At 39.4% G+C, this 16,902-nt stretch overlaps 1 protein-coding gene across 4 annotated transcripts in view; it reads right to left on the bottom strand.

The window, feature by feature from the left end:
* LOC108718466 (dipeptidyl aminopeptidase-like protein 6) overlaps positions 1-16,902 on the bottom strand; it is an 883,060-nt gene that overhangs the window by 148,635 nt on the left and 717,523 nt on the right. For all 4 annotated transcript variants that reach the window (XM_041565794.1, XM_041565795.1, XM_041565793.1 and 1 more), the window contains exon 4: positions 4,173-4,267. In XM_041565794.1, coding sequence (XP_041421728.1) covers positions 4,173-4,267 — 95 coding nt within the window. The remainder of the gene's footprint in view (positions 1-4,172; positions 4,268-16,902) is intronic.

Genomic DNA, 16,902 nt, shown 5'->3' with positions numbered 1-16,902 from the left:
AACATGTAAATGGATTTGAGTGACAGATCTATGAGCAGAGCTTTTATAAAATATGAGAAAGCCCAAACTAATTGAGGAAAAATAGGGAACAATCATGAGGCACAAAGCTATTGAAGTCAAAGCTAGCCTGAAGCCAACCAGCTGTGGTTCATCTACATTTTCTAGGATCCAGGAATAATATGAGAAGTTTAGCAATTAAAATTTAGAGATACGCTTGATGGGTTTGGTCACTTTTGGTTCAACTGAATGATTTGTGAAGGCACCCAGTCATGCGTTCTACGCTGAGGACTTTTGATTTTGTTCTTTGTGCATTCTGATTGGGTTTCAGTTAGTCAATGAAGATATGGAAGAGCAAAGTATGTGGCCAAATTGCACAATTTGAGCAAGATGATCCACCAATTGTCTACTTATGACTTAAATAGGTGGCTGTGTAGAAAAGGCTGGCATTTTACTGAACATTATTGAAATACATGAATATAAACACTACGTAGAGAACCATTCTTTTCCTATTAATGGACTGCATGCACAGACCCTGTTGAGCATCTAAAATGGTAAAATGTTTGCATGGCCATATTAGGTCTAAGTATATCAATGCAACAGTTCCCTGTATAACTCAGCCTGCAGCCTCATTAATACTCTTGTCAAAAAGTTGACAATAGCTGAAAAGATAAGTGAGGCAAAAGTTATCTTTAAAAGCTTCTCTATTTAAGGAAAACCTTCCAGTAAGCATCATAGAAGACAGGGCAATGATTCATGTTAGTGTCAAACTGCTACCAATTGATGCAAATTCACTGAAAATGGACTTTGTCAAAAAATATAAATGAAGCAAACTTAATCTATAAAAAAACTCATCTCCACATCTGAAATTTTTGATTAATAAGTAGTGATGGGCGAATTTATTCGCTGGACGCGAATCGCGCAAATTCGCCGCGAATTCGCGCCTGGCAAATAAATTCGCCCATCACTATTAATAAGTTGACGGATACAGGTTATATATCAATAAGTTTAAGCATATATTTAAGGACAGTGCTCTTATACAACATTCATGGTCACAAAATAACCAGAAAGTAGTGAGTTCTAAGGGGAATTTGCTGGGCATAAGTGTGCATAGATTGGTTAGAACAGGGATATGGCCTAAACTTATGGGTTAATTTTTATTTGCTTTGTGAATTCTAATCCATGTACATGTATTTACTGTATAAGTTATTTGTACAAACATAGATATTTTTGAAATGGTGCCAGGATAGTGGGCTGCAAATATCATCTTTTTGACTTTGGTCTTATGACTCTATGCCTGAAGCTTTCAGTTTTATTTTTGTAGCCTTTGACCTTTTGTTTCTATACCATTAGCACTTTGGCCTTACGTTTCTATACTTGTAGCCTTTGACCTTATGTTTCTAGACTAATAGCCTTTGGCTTTGCATTTCTATATTTGTAGCCTTTGGCCTTATATTTCTAGACTTGGGGACCTTTGACCTTATGTTTATATACTTGAAGCCCTTGGTCTTGTATACCTATATTTGTAGTCTTTTTGGTCTTATATTTCTAGATTTGTAGCCTTTGGTCTTATGTTTTTCGACTTGTGGGCCTTGGTCTAATGCTTCTATACTTGTAGCCTTTGGCCTTATGTTTCTATACTTGTAGCTTTTGGCCTTATTTTTCTAGACTAGTAGCCTTTGGCTTTACGTTTCTATACTTGTAGCCTTTGGCCTTATATTTCTAGACTTGGGTAGCTTTGACCTTATGTTTATATACTTGTAGCCCTTGGTCTTATATTCCTATATTTGTAGTCTCTTTGGTCTTATATTTCTAGATTTGTAGCCTTTGGTCTTATGTTTATATACTTGAAGCACCTTGATCTCGTGTTTCTATACTTATAGCCTTTGGCCCTACGTTTCTATATTTGTAGCTTTTGGCCTCATGGTTCTATGCCAACTGTAAGGCAGATTTAGCAGCAAAGACAAATTAGAAACTGCTAAGTCACAATTCCATCTCCCAGACAAATGGAGTCAGTTATATCAGATCTTATCAATCTGATATATGGCTTCGGCAAAGAGATCAGTCTCTTAGTTATTCAGAGGTAAAGACTTTAGCAAATTACCTTTGTGATGTTAAAAGTGATGAAAGAAAGAGTTATTCAGGTAAACTGCCTGATTCCATGCTGTCCATTATAAAACAAAAGTAACTAGTGACGTTGATCATTTTTGAAAACTCAACTACAAAAGGATCCCCTTTTGTACAAATAGACAATGGCTTCCCTTAAATGGTGGAATATGAATTTACAAATTCACTGTGGACATCACTGCTATAGAAGGTCCTTTCCAGCTGACAATTATTTTGAGTATGCCCCTGGTGAACATTTCTAGGTGTTATAGGGCAGCATACAATTTGTTCAGCATACTTTTATACGTTAGCCATGGGGAGTTTGGAAGTGGAATGTAGGGATTTACTTATTTTAGTCCCTGGCTTTAAAAAAGTAGACCTTTTCTAAGGCCACTATCTTTACAATAATTCTATTTATTCTTAAGTCAGCGTGTAACATTTACTGAATGAGAACAGTGTGGGTGGAAAAGTGTTTTACATATATTTTGACCAATTTTTGGATTTTGTGGGGGTGTGTTTAGTACTTAAATTTGAAGTAAAAATTCTAAATGCCATGTAATATTGAATTAGGTTATGACAGAGACAAGTTATAGCCAAGGCATGAGTACATTGACAATACAAAGGTTAACAGAACATTTTGGTGGCATAATTGCTGGCCATAACCATGTCTAACTTTGCAGGAATAAAAATGAAGGCAAATCTAGTGATTAACCAAGTTAACCAAACCACCCACATGTTTTACTGTTTACCCAATGGTGCTGCAATCCAATAGTTATGCGTATATTAGTTTTACATTTGGAGAATAACTGTCTCTGTGTGCTTTGTATCCATGTCTGTGCAGAATTCTACCTAACAAATCAAAAAAAGTTCAATCCCTATCTACATTAAACATAGACACAAGGGGCCACGTAATCAGAAAAACATATATGATATGATTGAATATGTAGCAAGAATGTTAACCCAGGCACTTTATCAGAGTTAAAACTTGACACCTCTACCCTGTTTTCACTTGAAGATCATTAGTATTATGAAATGATCACAGTGGCTGTGTGGTTACATGATTGATCTCTTAATTTCCTGGCATATCTAGTGGAGACAGCCATATGGCCAATGGTGGGTTTAGGAGCCTGGACATTCTTAGACTGTGAGCTCTAGAATGTTTGCCCCAGATCTATTTTGCTAAGTACTTGACTGCAACGGTCATGTAACTTGGTGGGTGTAGGAGAAATGTCTGTAGCCTGGGGATCCTTGGACCATGGGCTCTAGAATGTTTTTCTCCAAATCTATCTTGTTAGGTACTGTACTTAAAGTGTTGTGATCTACACGCTCCAACAGTATCACTTAACACTTGCTCTATGAATTGTGAAGGCTAGGGAATTAGTATTTTGCAGTAGCACGAGCTAAATATTTGTAATTATTAATCAACTTGACTTCAACTTTTGCGATCTACTTACTCTAACATCATCAATATCACTTTGAGATCAGTTAGTATAATGACATTTTCACAGTGGCTGTGTGGTTACATGATTGAGCTCTTATTTTCCTAGCATATCTTGTGGAAGCAGCGTTATGGCCATTAGGGGGTTTAGGAACCTGGTCATTCCTGGAAGATGGACTCTAGAATGTTTGACCCCAAATATATCTTGGTATGTACTTGACTGCAACTTTCATGTACCTTGGTGGGTTTAGAATAAATGTCTGTTGCCTGGGCATTCTTGGACCATGGAATCTAGAATGTATTCTCCCAGATTTACTGTATCTTGGTAGATACTTGACTGCAACTGTTGTGATCTACACACTCCAATAGCATCACTCACCATTTGTTCTATGAATTGTGAAGGCAAGGGAATTAGTATTTTGCAGTAAAATATTTGTAGTTATCAATCAACAATTTTCTACTGACAATGGAGGTGGGTTATTTCTTCTGTCTGCAGCACACAATTTAGCTGTACATCTGAGTCTCTTGTGGGCAATTATGCAATAAACTATTACCATTTTACATAATAGATTCCAGTTAGTCATTCATTCATAATTATAGCACTAAAATACATTTCATGTGAAATACTTACGAATGTCTTGTTTTCTATTAATAGCGTTGACTCGTTCTGATCCACGTTCAGCTTCACCACATTACCTTGTTGGGTTCGAAATATTATGGTTTTATCTATAAAACAAATAAAATATTTTTTTTTAAAAAAATGGATAAACCATAGAGATTGCTAAAGACAGCAGCTGTTGATACAATAACAGTGTAAGAGTATGTTGAGTATGCAGTCATAATCAGGCCATTAACCAATATTCTCACTTGATGAATGGTCATCCTATAACAAAAACTGAGCAAGCCCATTTTTGATCATGTGATTGTCCTTCAGTAGGACTTTGATTACTTATTGTAGGTGGGAGATGAAGGTAACAAAGAGGATTTTTAGTAGCCTAACACTTTATATTCATTTTGATGAAACATTTGTTATACTCTAATAGTAAACTCTAACAGCATTTTCCTGCTGTGACTGAACTATTTCATGATGGAACCACTTTAGTATCACAGACTATTTGTAAGAGTATTTCTGTTTTTCAGAATTGCTTTTTTATCACCATGATGGTCTCTGTCAAGATCTGATCTTTTTTATCTTCAGAAATCCAGAAACAAGCAAAAACACAATACGGTGTCATTGTCTTTGCTGTCATTCAAGCAGCAGATTTCATTAAGAAAAATAATATCACCCTTTACTCTAGTCCAGAGATCCCCAACCTTTTATACCTGTGAGCAACAGATGTGAAAAAGAGCAACACAAGCATGAAAAATGTTCCTGAATGGAAAATAAGTGCTGTGATTGGCCATTTGGTAGCCCCTATGTGGACTGAGCGTTTACAGGAGGCTCTTTTTGGCAATACACCTGGTTTTTATAGAACAAAAACTTGGCTCCAATCCTGCAATTCAAAAATAAGCACCTGCTTTGATGCTACCGGGAGCAACATCCAAGGGGTTGATGAGCAACATGTTGCTCACGAGCCACTGTTTGGGGATCACTGATCTAGTTTTTTACACCCCTATCTGCCACTGTCTTCTCCAAATTAAACATGAAACCCAAATTATTTTTTATTAAAACATCAATACCAGCTATAAACTCATTTAAAATTTCAGCTGTCAATCATATATTGCCTGTCCTTCTCTATGCCCTTAGACATTGAGGCATGGCAGGCAATTACTTTCACTTTCCTTTCTGCAATTCCTAGATGTATTTGTACTCCTCACATTCTCCCTCCTTCCTCACCATCTAATTGTTTAGCCATTGCATATACATCAGGTGCCCCTTTCTGGCACATAAACAAGATTTTGGCAAGATGCAAAGCTTGTCCTAATAACAGTGGCCACAAAATGGCACCTGTCCACTTGCTGTGATTGTGTATTAAAAGACTTAATAAAAACAAGATTTGTATAATGTAAACAAAGTTGATTTTTCTTCACTAACATCAGAAAATAGGATTTGGAATAATTTCTTAAGGTGACAGGTCAACCAACCATTTTCCCAGGCTCTCTTTCACCATATCTTCTTCCACTGCCAATTTTAATCAGCCAACACTCCCTTTACCTTGTTCCAGTATTTAAACACAGGCTTTCACCATCACCTTCTTCCTTTAATTCTCTTCCACAAAATTTTCTATTGATCTGTCCCTTCAGTATTTGTTCCCCAGCTGCTACATTTCTTTCCTTTTCTTATCTCTCTCTTTATTTAGTAGTTAGTAGTTAGTATTTAACTCCCTCTCTTTTCAAATGCTCTTCTCCACAAACTGCTCCAAAACCTCTCTGTTTCCCATCCTCCGTTCCCTCTCACTCTTGTTTTTCTCCCTCGTCTGTATTACTCTGCCCATGACTAGTGATGGGCGAATTTTGCGCGAAACGGCGAAAAATTCACGATACGGGGCCGGCGTCTCATTTTTGACGCCAGCGCCCGTTTTTGACGCCGACACCCGTTTTTGACACCGGCGTCCATTTTTTCGAATCCCGCAAATTCACCGCAAATTCGCACCTGGCGAATAAATTCGCCCATCACTACCCATGACTCTTTCTCTCTCATCTGCGTTCTCTTAATCCTCTTTCATTTTTACTTTTTCCATTCTGCTAGTACCTAGATCCTCCCATCCTCTCCTCCCAGCAGTACATTAGTTCATTCTATTAAACTGTAAAGTCAATTGAGGTGATGATAAACGTTTCACTGCTGTGTCTCTTTCCTGCACTAGACAATATTTTATATGCATTAACTGAAAACAATAACTCCTTAATAGACAAGCCAATAGTAAAACTGTACAAGCAACCAGAAACTATTTTGTTTTTTCATAAACACTTTGCATAATTGCTCAATCACAGACTGTCAACTCATTACTGACTACTTAACGCAAGTAAGCTGACAATGTAATTGCTCTCATTCAACTCATCTTTAAATCATTAGTTAAACAAATTGTTCCAATGCAATTAAATGTATAAAAAGAGTCCAATTTTCACCTAAGAAGCTTTCAAGTGAAATTAGATTGTTTTCTTTTTTTCACAATTATTACCTGGAAAAAATTAAGGGCTATTAGCCCTTAAACGAAGTGCTTACTTGTGTCCCATCAGCATTTGGAAGAATCAGCTGAAAATATTTTGTGGGGATAGCAAGAAATATTAACCCTGGGGTCCCAGACTAAAAGGGGCCTATCGGGAACATTTTCTAAATACAATTATAAATTACCTATTAATACACTGAATAATTAATGGATATGGTAGAATTTAGCTAAAGGGCAGTCTAATGTGAGACAATTCAGCTTCTAGATTTTAAACCTTCCTTCAATAGCCTACAAAATGCTGAGTTTTACTGTAGCTGCAAGACCAGTGAAACCTGTTCTCTACAAATCTAACAGCTTTATGAAGACTGTCACCCTGCCTCTACACCTGTGTCTGTATGCCTCCAAAGCTTATATCCAACCAGAATTTAAAAAAATGAGCACCTACTTGAGTGCAAAGTAAAAAGGTGATGATGAGCAACTTGTTACATGTGAGCCACTGTTTAGGGATCTTTATTGTAGAATAAATCTAATTTTGACAAGGTCAAGCAGATATTACATAGCTAATGATAACACCTCACCGATTTGAAATCCAACATTTTTAGACCACCATTATGTTAAAAAAAAAGTCAGTGGCCTCATTCAGGGAAATATGGAGTTTACACACTAAGATTAAAAGTGAGACTTCAACTAAGACTGACATCATATTTCTAGAAACTACTGTAAATCCCAGGAACCCATAAGCATCAGTTTTTGGGCTTGCTTTGAACTTCATACAGTTTGCTGTTTCTTTACTTTGACCTTGCATATGGGCTGGTAGATTTGACTTCTGCAGAGTAAAGCTGGGCTTTTGAGATGTTTGGCAAGTCAGACAAGCATCTAATCTGCTGGATATACAGGTGGGTAAACACATGGATGGCCCTTTTTGAGGTAAACTATTGTAGCGCTATAGTAAAATGAGTGCACCATTCTCTGACTATGAGCTCCACTCCCAGTACTGTGCTCCGGTTGAGACCGGTTGAGACCTTAAATCTTATGGAGTAAGCCCTCGCAAATGGTGTGGAGGTGCAGGGTGTAGTGTAACTGTAACTTGGTTCGGGGTGCAATAATTGGGCGCCTGTGATTCTTATAATTTAACCAATGAACATATTTATTGAACAATAACAATCCTCAATGGAGTGTACATAAGAGCAAACAGGATCCATCAACAGTGGATAGGCATATACTCACAGCACATTTGGAAAGTATTAGCCCCCACAGGGAAGAAAACATACACAGCAGCAATGAAGGTACACCCAGCTTTCTGCCTTTTCCTAAGTGGAACCCAAGGAAATCCCTAAGTATACACACTTAGTCCCTACTTCTGGGCAATTAGTACCCAGGATCTTTATCTCTCTGACTCTCCTCGTCGGAGCCTTGAGCTGCTTAGCTAAATAGCCTGTATATCTGTCACTCCTTATGGTGAGTAGCCTATCCTTACTGGACCTGACCTGTCTAGGTTCCACTCAAGCTCTGCCTGCCTGCTCAGGCTAGAGCCAGCACAAGATGGACCCAGAGCACATGGCTGCCAAGGGGTTTATACTTTAGCACAGTGCCATGTACTGGTCACTGTGTGAACACCAGGGGCATAGCTTAGGGCAGAATAATGAAACAGGTCCCCTGTTAGGACCCATTTAGGTGTCTGAAACGCTGGGGATTTGCCTGCCCATATTATTAGGCGTGGCTAATTTACCAGACCCCCCTGTCCTGAAGCTGCTGTGAACTGCTGTAAACTTCACCTGCTGACCAGAGTGTTTGGGTCTGAGAAAGAAAAGGTGGTAATTTGGTTGTAACTTGCTGTTCTTTGGGGAAAGATCCTCTGAAAGACCAGACTATTTACTCCGTTAAGACCGGACACTGTATTTGGCTGAAGTAAGCTATTTTGTATTTTTGGATTTGTGTTGTTAAATTCAAGCCTATTTTTCTGTTGCCATTTTACGCTGCTGGTAAAGATCATTTGTTTCCAATAAGAATTAACCAAATCTTAGTTCGGAACAAGTACAAGTTACTATTTTATTATTAAAGAAGAAAATGAAATCTTTTTTATAAATTTGTCTGTGGGAGTCAAGCTTTCCGTAATTGGGAGCTTTATGGATAACGGATTTCCGGATAATGGATCCCATACCTGTATTTCAAAGCCTCTATAATAATCACACCTCAAAACAAATATCCCACAACAGATATTAGATAAATACCAAAACAAAGGAATGATTTGCAAAATGCAACAGAAAAAGCAATCGTTAGAGATCTTGGCACTGAAATCCTCACCGTGCCATTATATAGAAGAATTCCCAATGATAACTTAAGAGAAATTCTCCAGATAAAACCTCCTGGGAACATGGCACTCGGACACTAGTAAACATACAACTAGCCATTCCGATGATAGTCAATTTATGGACTCATCAAGAAGTTACTTGCAAGAAGACTAAGTAGACAAGTTCAAGGTAAGAATCATTTTCTTTTTCCCCTTTTTTATATGTCTCATACGGACATGCTAGAATGATGAAACCGAACCAAGCTATTGTTGAGTTTGCTTTGAAAAGCTGTCTGTCACGAAACCACTCAGATGCAAATATTTTGTAGGCAAATTTAATACATAAGAAAAACAGAAGTCTTTTCCTCGTAATGAATTCTCTGTCGAGCTACGGCATTTCCATAGTCAGCTCTAGCTGTCACCATCTCCAATAAAGGTCGTCTTTGAATATCAATTTATATATCTGCCTGCCTGTGCGGTTTAGTGTAAATGATGCTGAAAATTGTAACTTTCATGCATAAATTCACTTTCCCATCATATAACAGATTTTCTGAAGGGTAGTGTGCACTTTCAGCTTTCACTATTTCCATCTCCTAGGAAATGGGAAAAAAAGACTCAGTATTTTAGGTAAGTGTTTGGTCTGCTAAAATAGCATCAAATTGTAATTACATTGCAGACACTAATTATGTTGACGAATGCCCAATTAAAGTGTTTTTTTCTCCCACTTATCTACTTTTCTCATTGTTTAGTTTTCATGTATAAAAAAAATGCAACATAAGCTATAGAAATATTTGTAATACAGGGTGAATTTGGATTTTCAGCAGGAGTTGGAAGAACTTACACTGTAACCCTGGATGCAGGAGGTTCACCAATAGTTATTATAAAAGTTATTATAGATGGAGAACCAGATTTTGACATCCCCACTGTAGCTGAATGACAACTCTTGCATTATGGATCATGGTCAGGTTAAATGTATCATAATATGAAAGAACATTTTAACTTTGGTGATAACTATATATATCAGGGCTGTGTCCATGGGCACTTAAAGTGATACTGACACTAAACATTTTCTTTTCAAAATATTAATCTACATGAAAAGTTACCTATAGGTCATGTTGATCGTTTTTCACTGATAGTTCTGCTTTTGTAAGTAATTATTACTTGAAGTTTCTAAACCTGATTGTTTTGCCAACCTGACTGTCCCTTCTCAGTCTGTCAGTTAGAGTTTCTAATGCTAACCGACTCCTGCTGCACAAATATGGCGGCCACCTCATAGAGGAACATGGGGGTAAGAAAGGTAATGTAAAAGCATCAGGCAAATACTGTTATTTGGAGCAATTTACCGGTTTGCAACAACTGCACATGCGCCGAAATGGACGGAAATTGCAGCAACACCGGAAGAAGACCCAGAAGATGGCTGTCTTGAACTCCGATGCCTGAATCTGCGCCAAGGGGTAAGTAAATGGTTAGGTGCATTTCCCCGGGGGGGGCGGTTAGGCTGGGGTGAGGAGGGAGAGGGGTCTACATGAGGTGGGGGATAGGGTTTTTAGGAATTCTCCTTTAAAGGGGAAGGAAACCTAGTCAGCGCAAACCCCCCCCCCATTTGTTACCCTCCCTCCTCCACCCTGGCCTACCCATCCCACTGGGCAAATGCCCCTAACTTGTTACTTGCTACCATTCTGCGCAGGTCCAGTCCAGGCAGTTCACCGATGACATCTTCTTCCACGCGATCTTCTTCCTGCTGTGAACGGCGTTTTGGCGCATGCGCAGTAGGATCATTTCGCCGGTACGGATCTACTGCGCATGCGCCAAAAGTCACGTGCATGTGCAGTAGATCGTACCGGCGAAATGATCCTACTGCGCATGCGCCAAAACGCCGTTCACAGCAGGAAGAAGATCGCGTGGAAGAAGATGTCGTCGGTGAACTCCCTGGACTGGACCTGCGCAGAAGGGTAAGTAACAAGGTAGGTGCATTTGCCCAGTGGGACGGGTAGGCCAGGGTGGGAGGAGGGAGGATGGGCAACAAACGGGAGGGGGGTGGGGGGTTTGCGCCGACTAGGTTTCCTTCCCCTTTAAGGAGCATTTGCTGTAGGGACTATGTAGGGCAACTCTACAGGGGCAGGTATAGCAAATGAGAAAAGGGAGAGAATCAACTTGCCAGGATGGAGATCTCCGGGGGTGAAAAACATGTTACCCCCTAAGTGTGATGTCAGATAATGTGAGTTAGATCAGAAGAGAATAAAGTCGGCCCCTGTTCGTGTAAAGGAAGGTGAATATCTAGTGCACAAGATACATATGATGTTAGAGGCTAGTTATAAAGAAGCTCATAGTTCCATTGAGAAGTGCTAGAGGGGCTAGTTTCCAGCATGACTATCACCAAGAATCCCGAATCTGTAGCTCATGGGTATAGTGTGTACCCCTTGAAAAGGCCTGGAATGGCTCCATGTCATACATAGAGGCACTACAGGTCAGTGTGTAAACATGGGATACTAATGTATACAGTCCCAAAGTTTGTTATGTACTGGTTAAGAACCTGTAAACTCTACACCTTCTTTTATGTAAGAGATCAGAATGAGTGTAATAGTTTCCATGATCTGCTTTGGAGTGGTGATATGGCGCATTTTGGCACTAGATACGAACCCCAAATATTTTTAGTCCTTATGATCATGCTATGTCTTCTTGTGACACTAGCTCAATGACTTTTAGTCTCCCTCTATAAAATAGTGTCGCCCTTCCATCTTTCCACTCCCTCCTATGTCCACAGCAGTGGAATATGCCATCTCTGATCCTCTCCTGTGATTAGGAAGATATAACGTCAAATATCTGAGTTTTAATTCAGCAGAAAACTGCACATATACAGTGTAGCTGAAGTTGTACGGTAGAGTCAAAATAACATTCATTTACTCTGACATGCCATTGTCTGCTCGTATGGTTATCAATGCATAAAGCTTGCTTGGCAGACTTTAAAAATCACTTGTCACATTAATTTGTTTTAATGAATGGCTAGGAAAGCTTGCTTAAAATATGACTTCCATTACCATAGCTATTTCTACTTTTTTTTTATATCAAAGCAGTTGTGTACTACAGGATCTCTACTCCTACTCCTACATTCTTCTGCTCTCCATGGGGCAAATTCACTAAGACGCGAAGCGCCGAACGCTAGCGTTAATTCGCTAGCGTTTGGCATTTTCGCTACTGCGCAAATTCACTAACGAACGCTGGCGTAGTTTCGCTAGTGTTACTTCGCAACCTTACGCCAGGCAAATCTTCGCTAGCGACGAAACTATGCAAATTCACTAACTTGCGCAGTGTACTGAACGCTACCTTTTACGCTAGACTTCCTTCGCCACCTCAGACCTGGCGAAGCGCAATAGAGTAGATAGGGATAGTTCCAAAAAAAGTCAATTTTTTTTCTAAGTCCCAAAAAAACGCTGGCGTGTTTTCTACATGATGGCTAATAGGCTGAAAAAGATCGAAAAATTTTTGGGGCTCCCCTTCCTCCCCCCTACATTTCCTGACTCATGGCAACTTACCTAGACAGTGGGCACATGTGTAGGGCAAAATAAAATTTTTATTTGGTGATTTGAAGGTTTTCTAGGCATTTGTAGTGCAGATACGTGTTCCTCCATTGAAATTTGAATTTCGCGCCGTATGCAAATTAGCCTTCGCTAGCGTAACTTCGCTTTATATAGCGAATCAACGCTAGCGCAACTTCGCAACCTTACGCTACCCCTGTGCGCAACTTCGGATTTTAGTGAATTTGCGGAGCCCTGGCGAAACTACGCCTGGCGAGGTGCGGCGAAGTGCGGCGAAGTTGCGCCTGCGCATCTTAGTGAATTTGCCCATGTGTTCCTAAAACCTCCAGCACTCACCAATGACTATTCTCAATGGAAATAGCAAAGAACTAGCACCAACTATGTAATAGCAGTGGTTTGAGGTCAAATAGCCACTCTGTATTCAATAGGTACAGAAGAATAAAGCAGTGGTTGATGTGGAAGTTGGCATCTACTGCCCTAAGCAAGCAACATGAGCATTAAAGAACTAACTAGTGATGGGCGAATTTAGGGTGTTTTGCTTCACAGAAAAATTCTCTAATTTCCCACGAAATTCGCGAAACGTCGAAAAATTCACGAAACGGCATCTATTTTTTGACGCTGGCGTTTGTTTTTTTTTTTTGACGCCGTGCAAATTCGCTGGGCGAAAATGTGCCGGTGTCCAACAAAACGGACTCTGGCGTCCATTTCGTGAATTTATTCGCCGGCAGCGAATCACGGGAATTCACAGAGAAGTCGCGCCTGGCGAATAAATTCGCCCATCACTAGATCTAACCCCTAAAAATGAATGTGGCTAAAAATGCCATATTTTATATACTGAACTTATTGCACGAGGCTAAAGTTTCAGCTTGTCAATAGCAGCAATGATCCAGGACTTCAAACTTGTCACAGGGGGTCACCATCTTGGAAAGTGTCTGTGACACTCACATGCTCAGTGGGCTCTGAGCAGCTGTTGAGAAGCTAAGCTTAGGGCTCGTCACTAATTATCCAGCAGAAAATGAGCTTCCCCTGTAATATAAGCTGATGCTACAGGGCTGATTATTTAATTCTGATGCTAATTGCACTGTTTTCTGTGCTGCCATGTAGTAATTATCTGTATTAATTACTAATCAGCCTTATACTGTTACATTTCTATTCTATGTGTACTGTATATTGTGAGTGGGTCCCTAAGCTCAGTAAGTGACAGCAGCACAGAGCATGTGCAGTGAATCAGCAGAAAAGAAGATGGGGAGCTACTGGGGCATCTTTGGAGTCACAGATCTTTACTGCTAAAGGCCCATAGTTGCCTTGAGCTGGTACAGAAGCCCAAAACATTATGTACAACATTTCTAGTTAAACATTAGTTCTCCTTTAATGGTCAAAAGTTAATTAATCAGAAAAAAAGGAGGTCTTGTGATGTTGCTCTGCTTTGAACTGCACAGAAACATGTCAGATTACTCCTGTCTGTTCATAGAAAGTGACCATGCAAAGGATGATCTCCTGCAATTTTTTCGCCCAAGAAGCAGCGATTGTACAAGGGTAACCACTGCCTTTGTATTGTTCCAATAGTTGCGACTCCTCTTCACTTCCCCATGAACCGGTCCAAACGACCTGCCTGATCCTTAGGCCAACTGATATCCCCGGTATATGCAAAGGCTACACGCACAGATAATTTGATTCGTATGATTTCATCTGTGCACCTATTGGGAATTAAATGTCATTTTGTAAGCAGAGCAACGTCTCGAGACCTTTTTGTTTTGGGAAATTCTTTTTCAGCAATGAATGCAAGTTGCAAAAGTGCTCAGAAAAAGTAATTTTACATTTTTTTAATAATGATACATTATATTCGGGTCTTATAATACTATGAATAGAGTTGATATTATTATATTCCTAATTATAATATCCCACCATGAACAAGAAATTATTTGGGCCTAGAGATTCCTTCTTTGCACATTTCCAAACCTACAGTATGTGACCAGGGTTTTCTTATGACTATTCTTGGCCAAGTAAAAAGTCACCACCCCAAAATGCACCCTTTAAATCCCTTGAGCTAACACAAGAAATAAGGCAGCTCACAAAAATATCCTTAATAGTTTTGTTGTCTATAAAAATGCATAGGAGCAACAGCAGAAAACCACTTTATAGCATTTTTTTAAAAAAACTTATGAATATTAAGCTTTTAAAAGGATTAAACACATACAGCATTTGGAATAACATTGAAAACATTAAAAATATCCTTGGGGGGAGGGAGGAATTTGGCTAGTCCTAAATATCAAGGTTTATTTATCACAAGGGATACTTTACTTTGCTATGACTTTCAGGGATTTTTAGAAGGTTAACTGGCCATTCTGCAATTTGCTTAATTTATTTAGTAAATCTGGCATTAATATGCAAATTGCCACTGATGTAGCTATCAGGAGACTATTTAGAATTTCCATCTCTCCGTGACCTGAATGGACTGTGCCATAATGACAAGATAAAAAAACTAGAAGCTTGTGTTTATGGAATAGGACAATGAACAGGGGAGAAAAACAGCCGTTAGTTGTCACCAATGTGCGTATAATCTTGGCCAGTTTAGATTAGCCATTGGCTGAATGGGCCCTAAGGAGACATCTGACTCCAAAGCAGAGCAGTCACCACTGGCTATGAAGAATAATGACAAAGACACAACTCATTAAGTCTTCTTCTTCTTATGCCTCTCGTTCCAAAAAGAGATGTCCGTACACCCCTGTTATACACGTTTGTGGTTGGGGTTCAATAAAATATTTTGGTATATACTACCACACAAAGGCAAAACGATTTCTTCATGACGGTCACTGACTTCATAACCCCAGAAATGGTCTGAGGACTCAAGATAATATACATCAGGATCTTCCTCCTAGAGTTGCTAATCATTAAATACCAGCTACCCTTACTGCTCATGTTAAAACCACCTTAATGCTGTATCATTACATAAAAATTCTCCAGGCAGCATATGATGTACAAAAGAGCTTTCATTTGCTTTTATATATTGCTTCGGTGTTGTAGAGCTATCTGTGTTTAAGATTGCAGGGTCTTTCATCAATACCCTGGCTCTATAGAGCTTTCTGTTTTGACCTTTCCACCTAATGACTGCTTGGCTGTTTCTGGCTTGCTGTATCAAGGCTTTTTAGATAGACTGTAAGAGAGTTAAAATGTTTAGATTAAAGTCAGTGTAACTCAGTGTGTCAGTTACCCATGTGGTGGACAAAGAATAACCATTGCATTTTGCATGGTTCTTCCAACAGAGCAATCTTTGCAAATGAAAACCCATGGAAGAAGGTAGAGAAATACAGATTAAGAAGGGCCCATGTTCATACAAACTGAGAATGTCCATAGCATGTCCCTAAGCTTCCAGCACATGTAGACAAAGAAGGATTTTACTTCAACAGCTAAAGAGTCACAGGCTGGAAAACGTTAATATAAAGTGTTACTGTCACTATTGTCTACCTGCTGACCCTACCCACTGCTCATTGGTGCCAAATTATGTGCAGAGCCTTGGGAACTTGCCCCAGTTTGAATTCCATAGAGACAGATCTGAAATGGTGCCATTAGAAGGTTTATATTTCCTTTAATAATAATAATAATAATAATAATAATTGTGGTGCTGTGTTGGAGATTTGTTTTAAACAAACTGGGGGGCTGCAAAACTCAACAGGATTTGCTTCAATTGATCTACAAATAAAGCTGGCCATAGACGCAAAGATTTGATCGTACGAATCGAGGATTCGTACGATTCTCGAACCGTGTGTGGAGAGTCCCGACATTTTTCGTCCGGCGGAGATCGGTCGTTTGGTCGATCGGACAGGTTAGAAAATTTCTGTCGGCTGACGATAATATCTCTGCGTGTATTGCCGATCGTACGATTTTCAGTGGGAGACTGTCACTAGTTTTGGTTGGACATAGATATCGTACGATTGCTGTCAGGGGCAGAACATTGCTGATCTGTTCTTTTACTAATCTGACTGGTAAGACTTTGATCTGAATGGTTAGTGGCGGGTCGGGAGATGGGAAAGTCCGATCCTACGATGATTCATACGATCGGATCTTTGCATCTATGGCCAGCTTTAGGCATCTAATATCACAATCTACAACGACTTTCTAAGGGGACATTATATGGGTTCTCCCCTTAGCCTTGTACTGACAGTTTGGGCAAAAGGGAAAAATGTGTTCATTGCCTTTTCTATCTCCAGAAAGGAGGATGGATGGATGGAGCTACCTGTTCCCAATCTCATCAAAACACTTTGCAAGCCTCCCTTTGTCCAATGGATGCTGTATAAGGGATCCAATTGTTATATTTATTTCCTCTTTCAAATTTGTGTACTGAGATGACAACAAATGATGAATTTTAGCACCATGAAATCAAGTTTCTAAAGCGAGCGAGGCCTCTAAGTCATGGTCCACTTGTTATAA

Source organism: Xenopus laevis, chromosome 6L, assembly GCF_017654675.1.
Source record: "Xenopus laevis strain J_2021 chromosome 6L, Xenopus_laevis_v10.1, whole genome shotgun sequence".
NCBI lineage: Eukaryota > Metazoa > Chordata > Amphibia > Anura > Pipidae > Xenopus > Xenopus laevis.
This window is presented reverse-complemented; position numbering and strand designations above follow the sequence as displayed.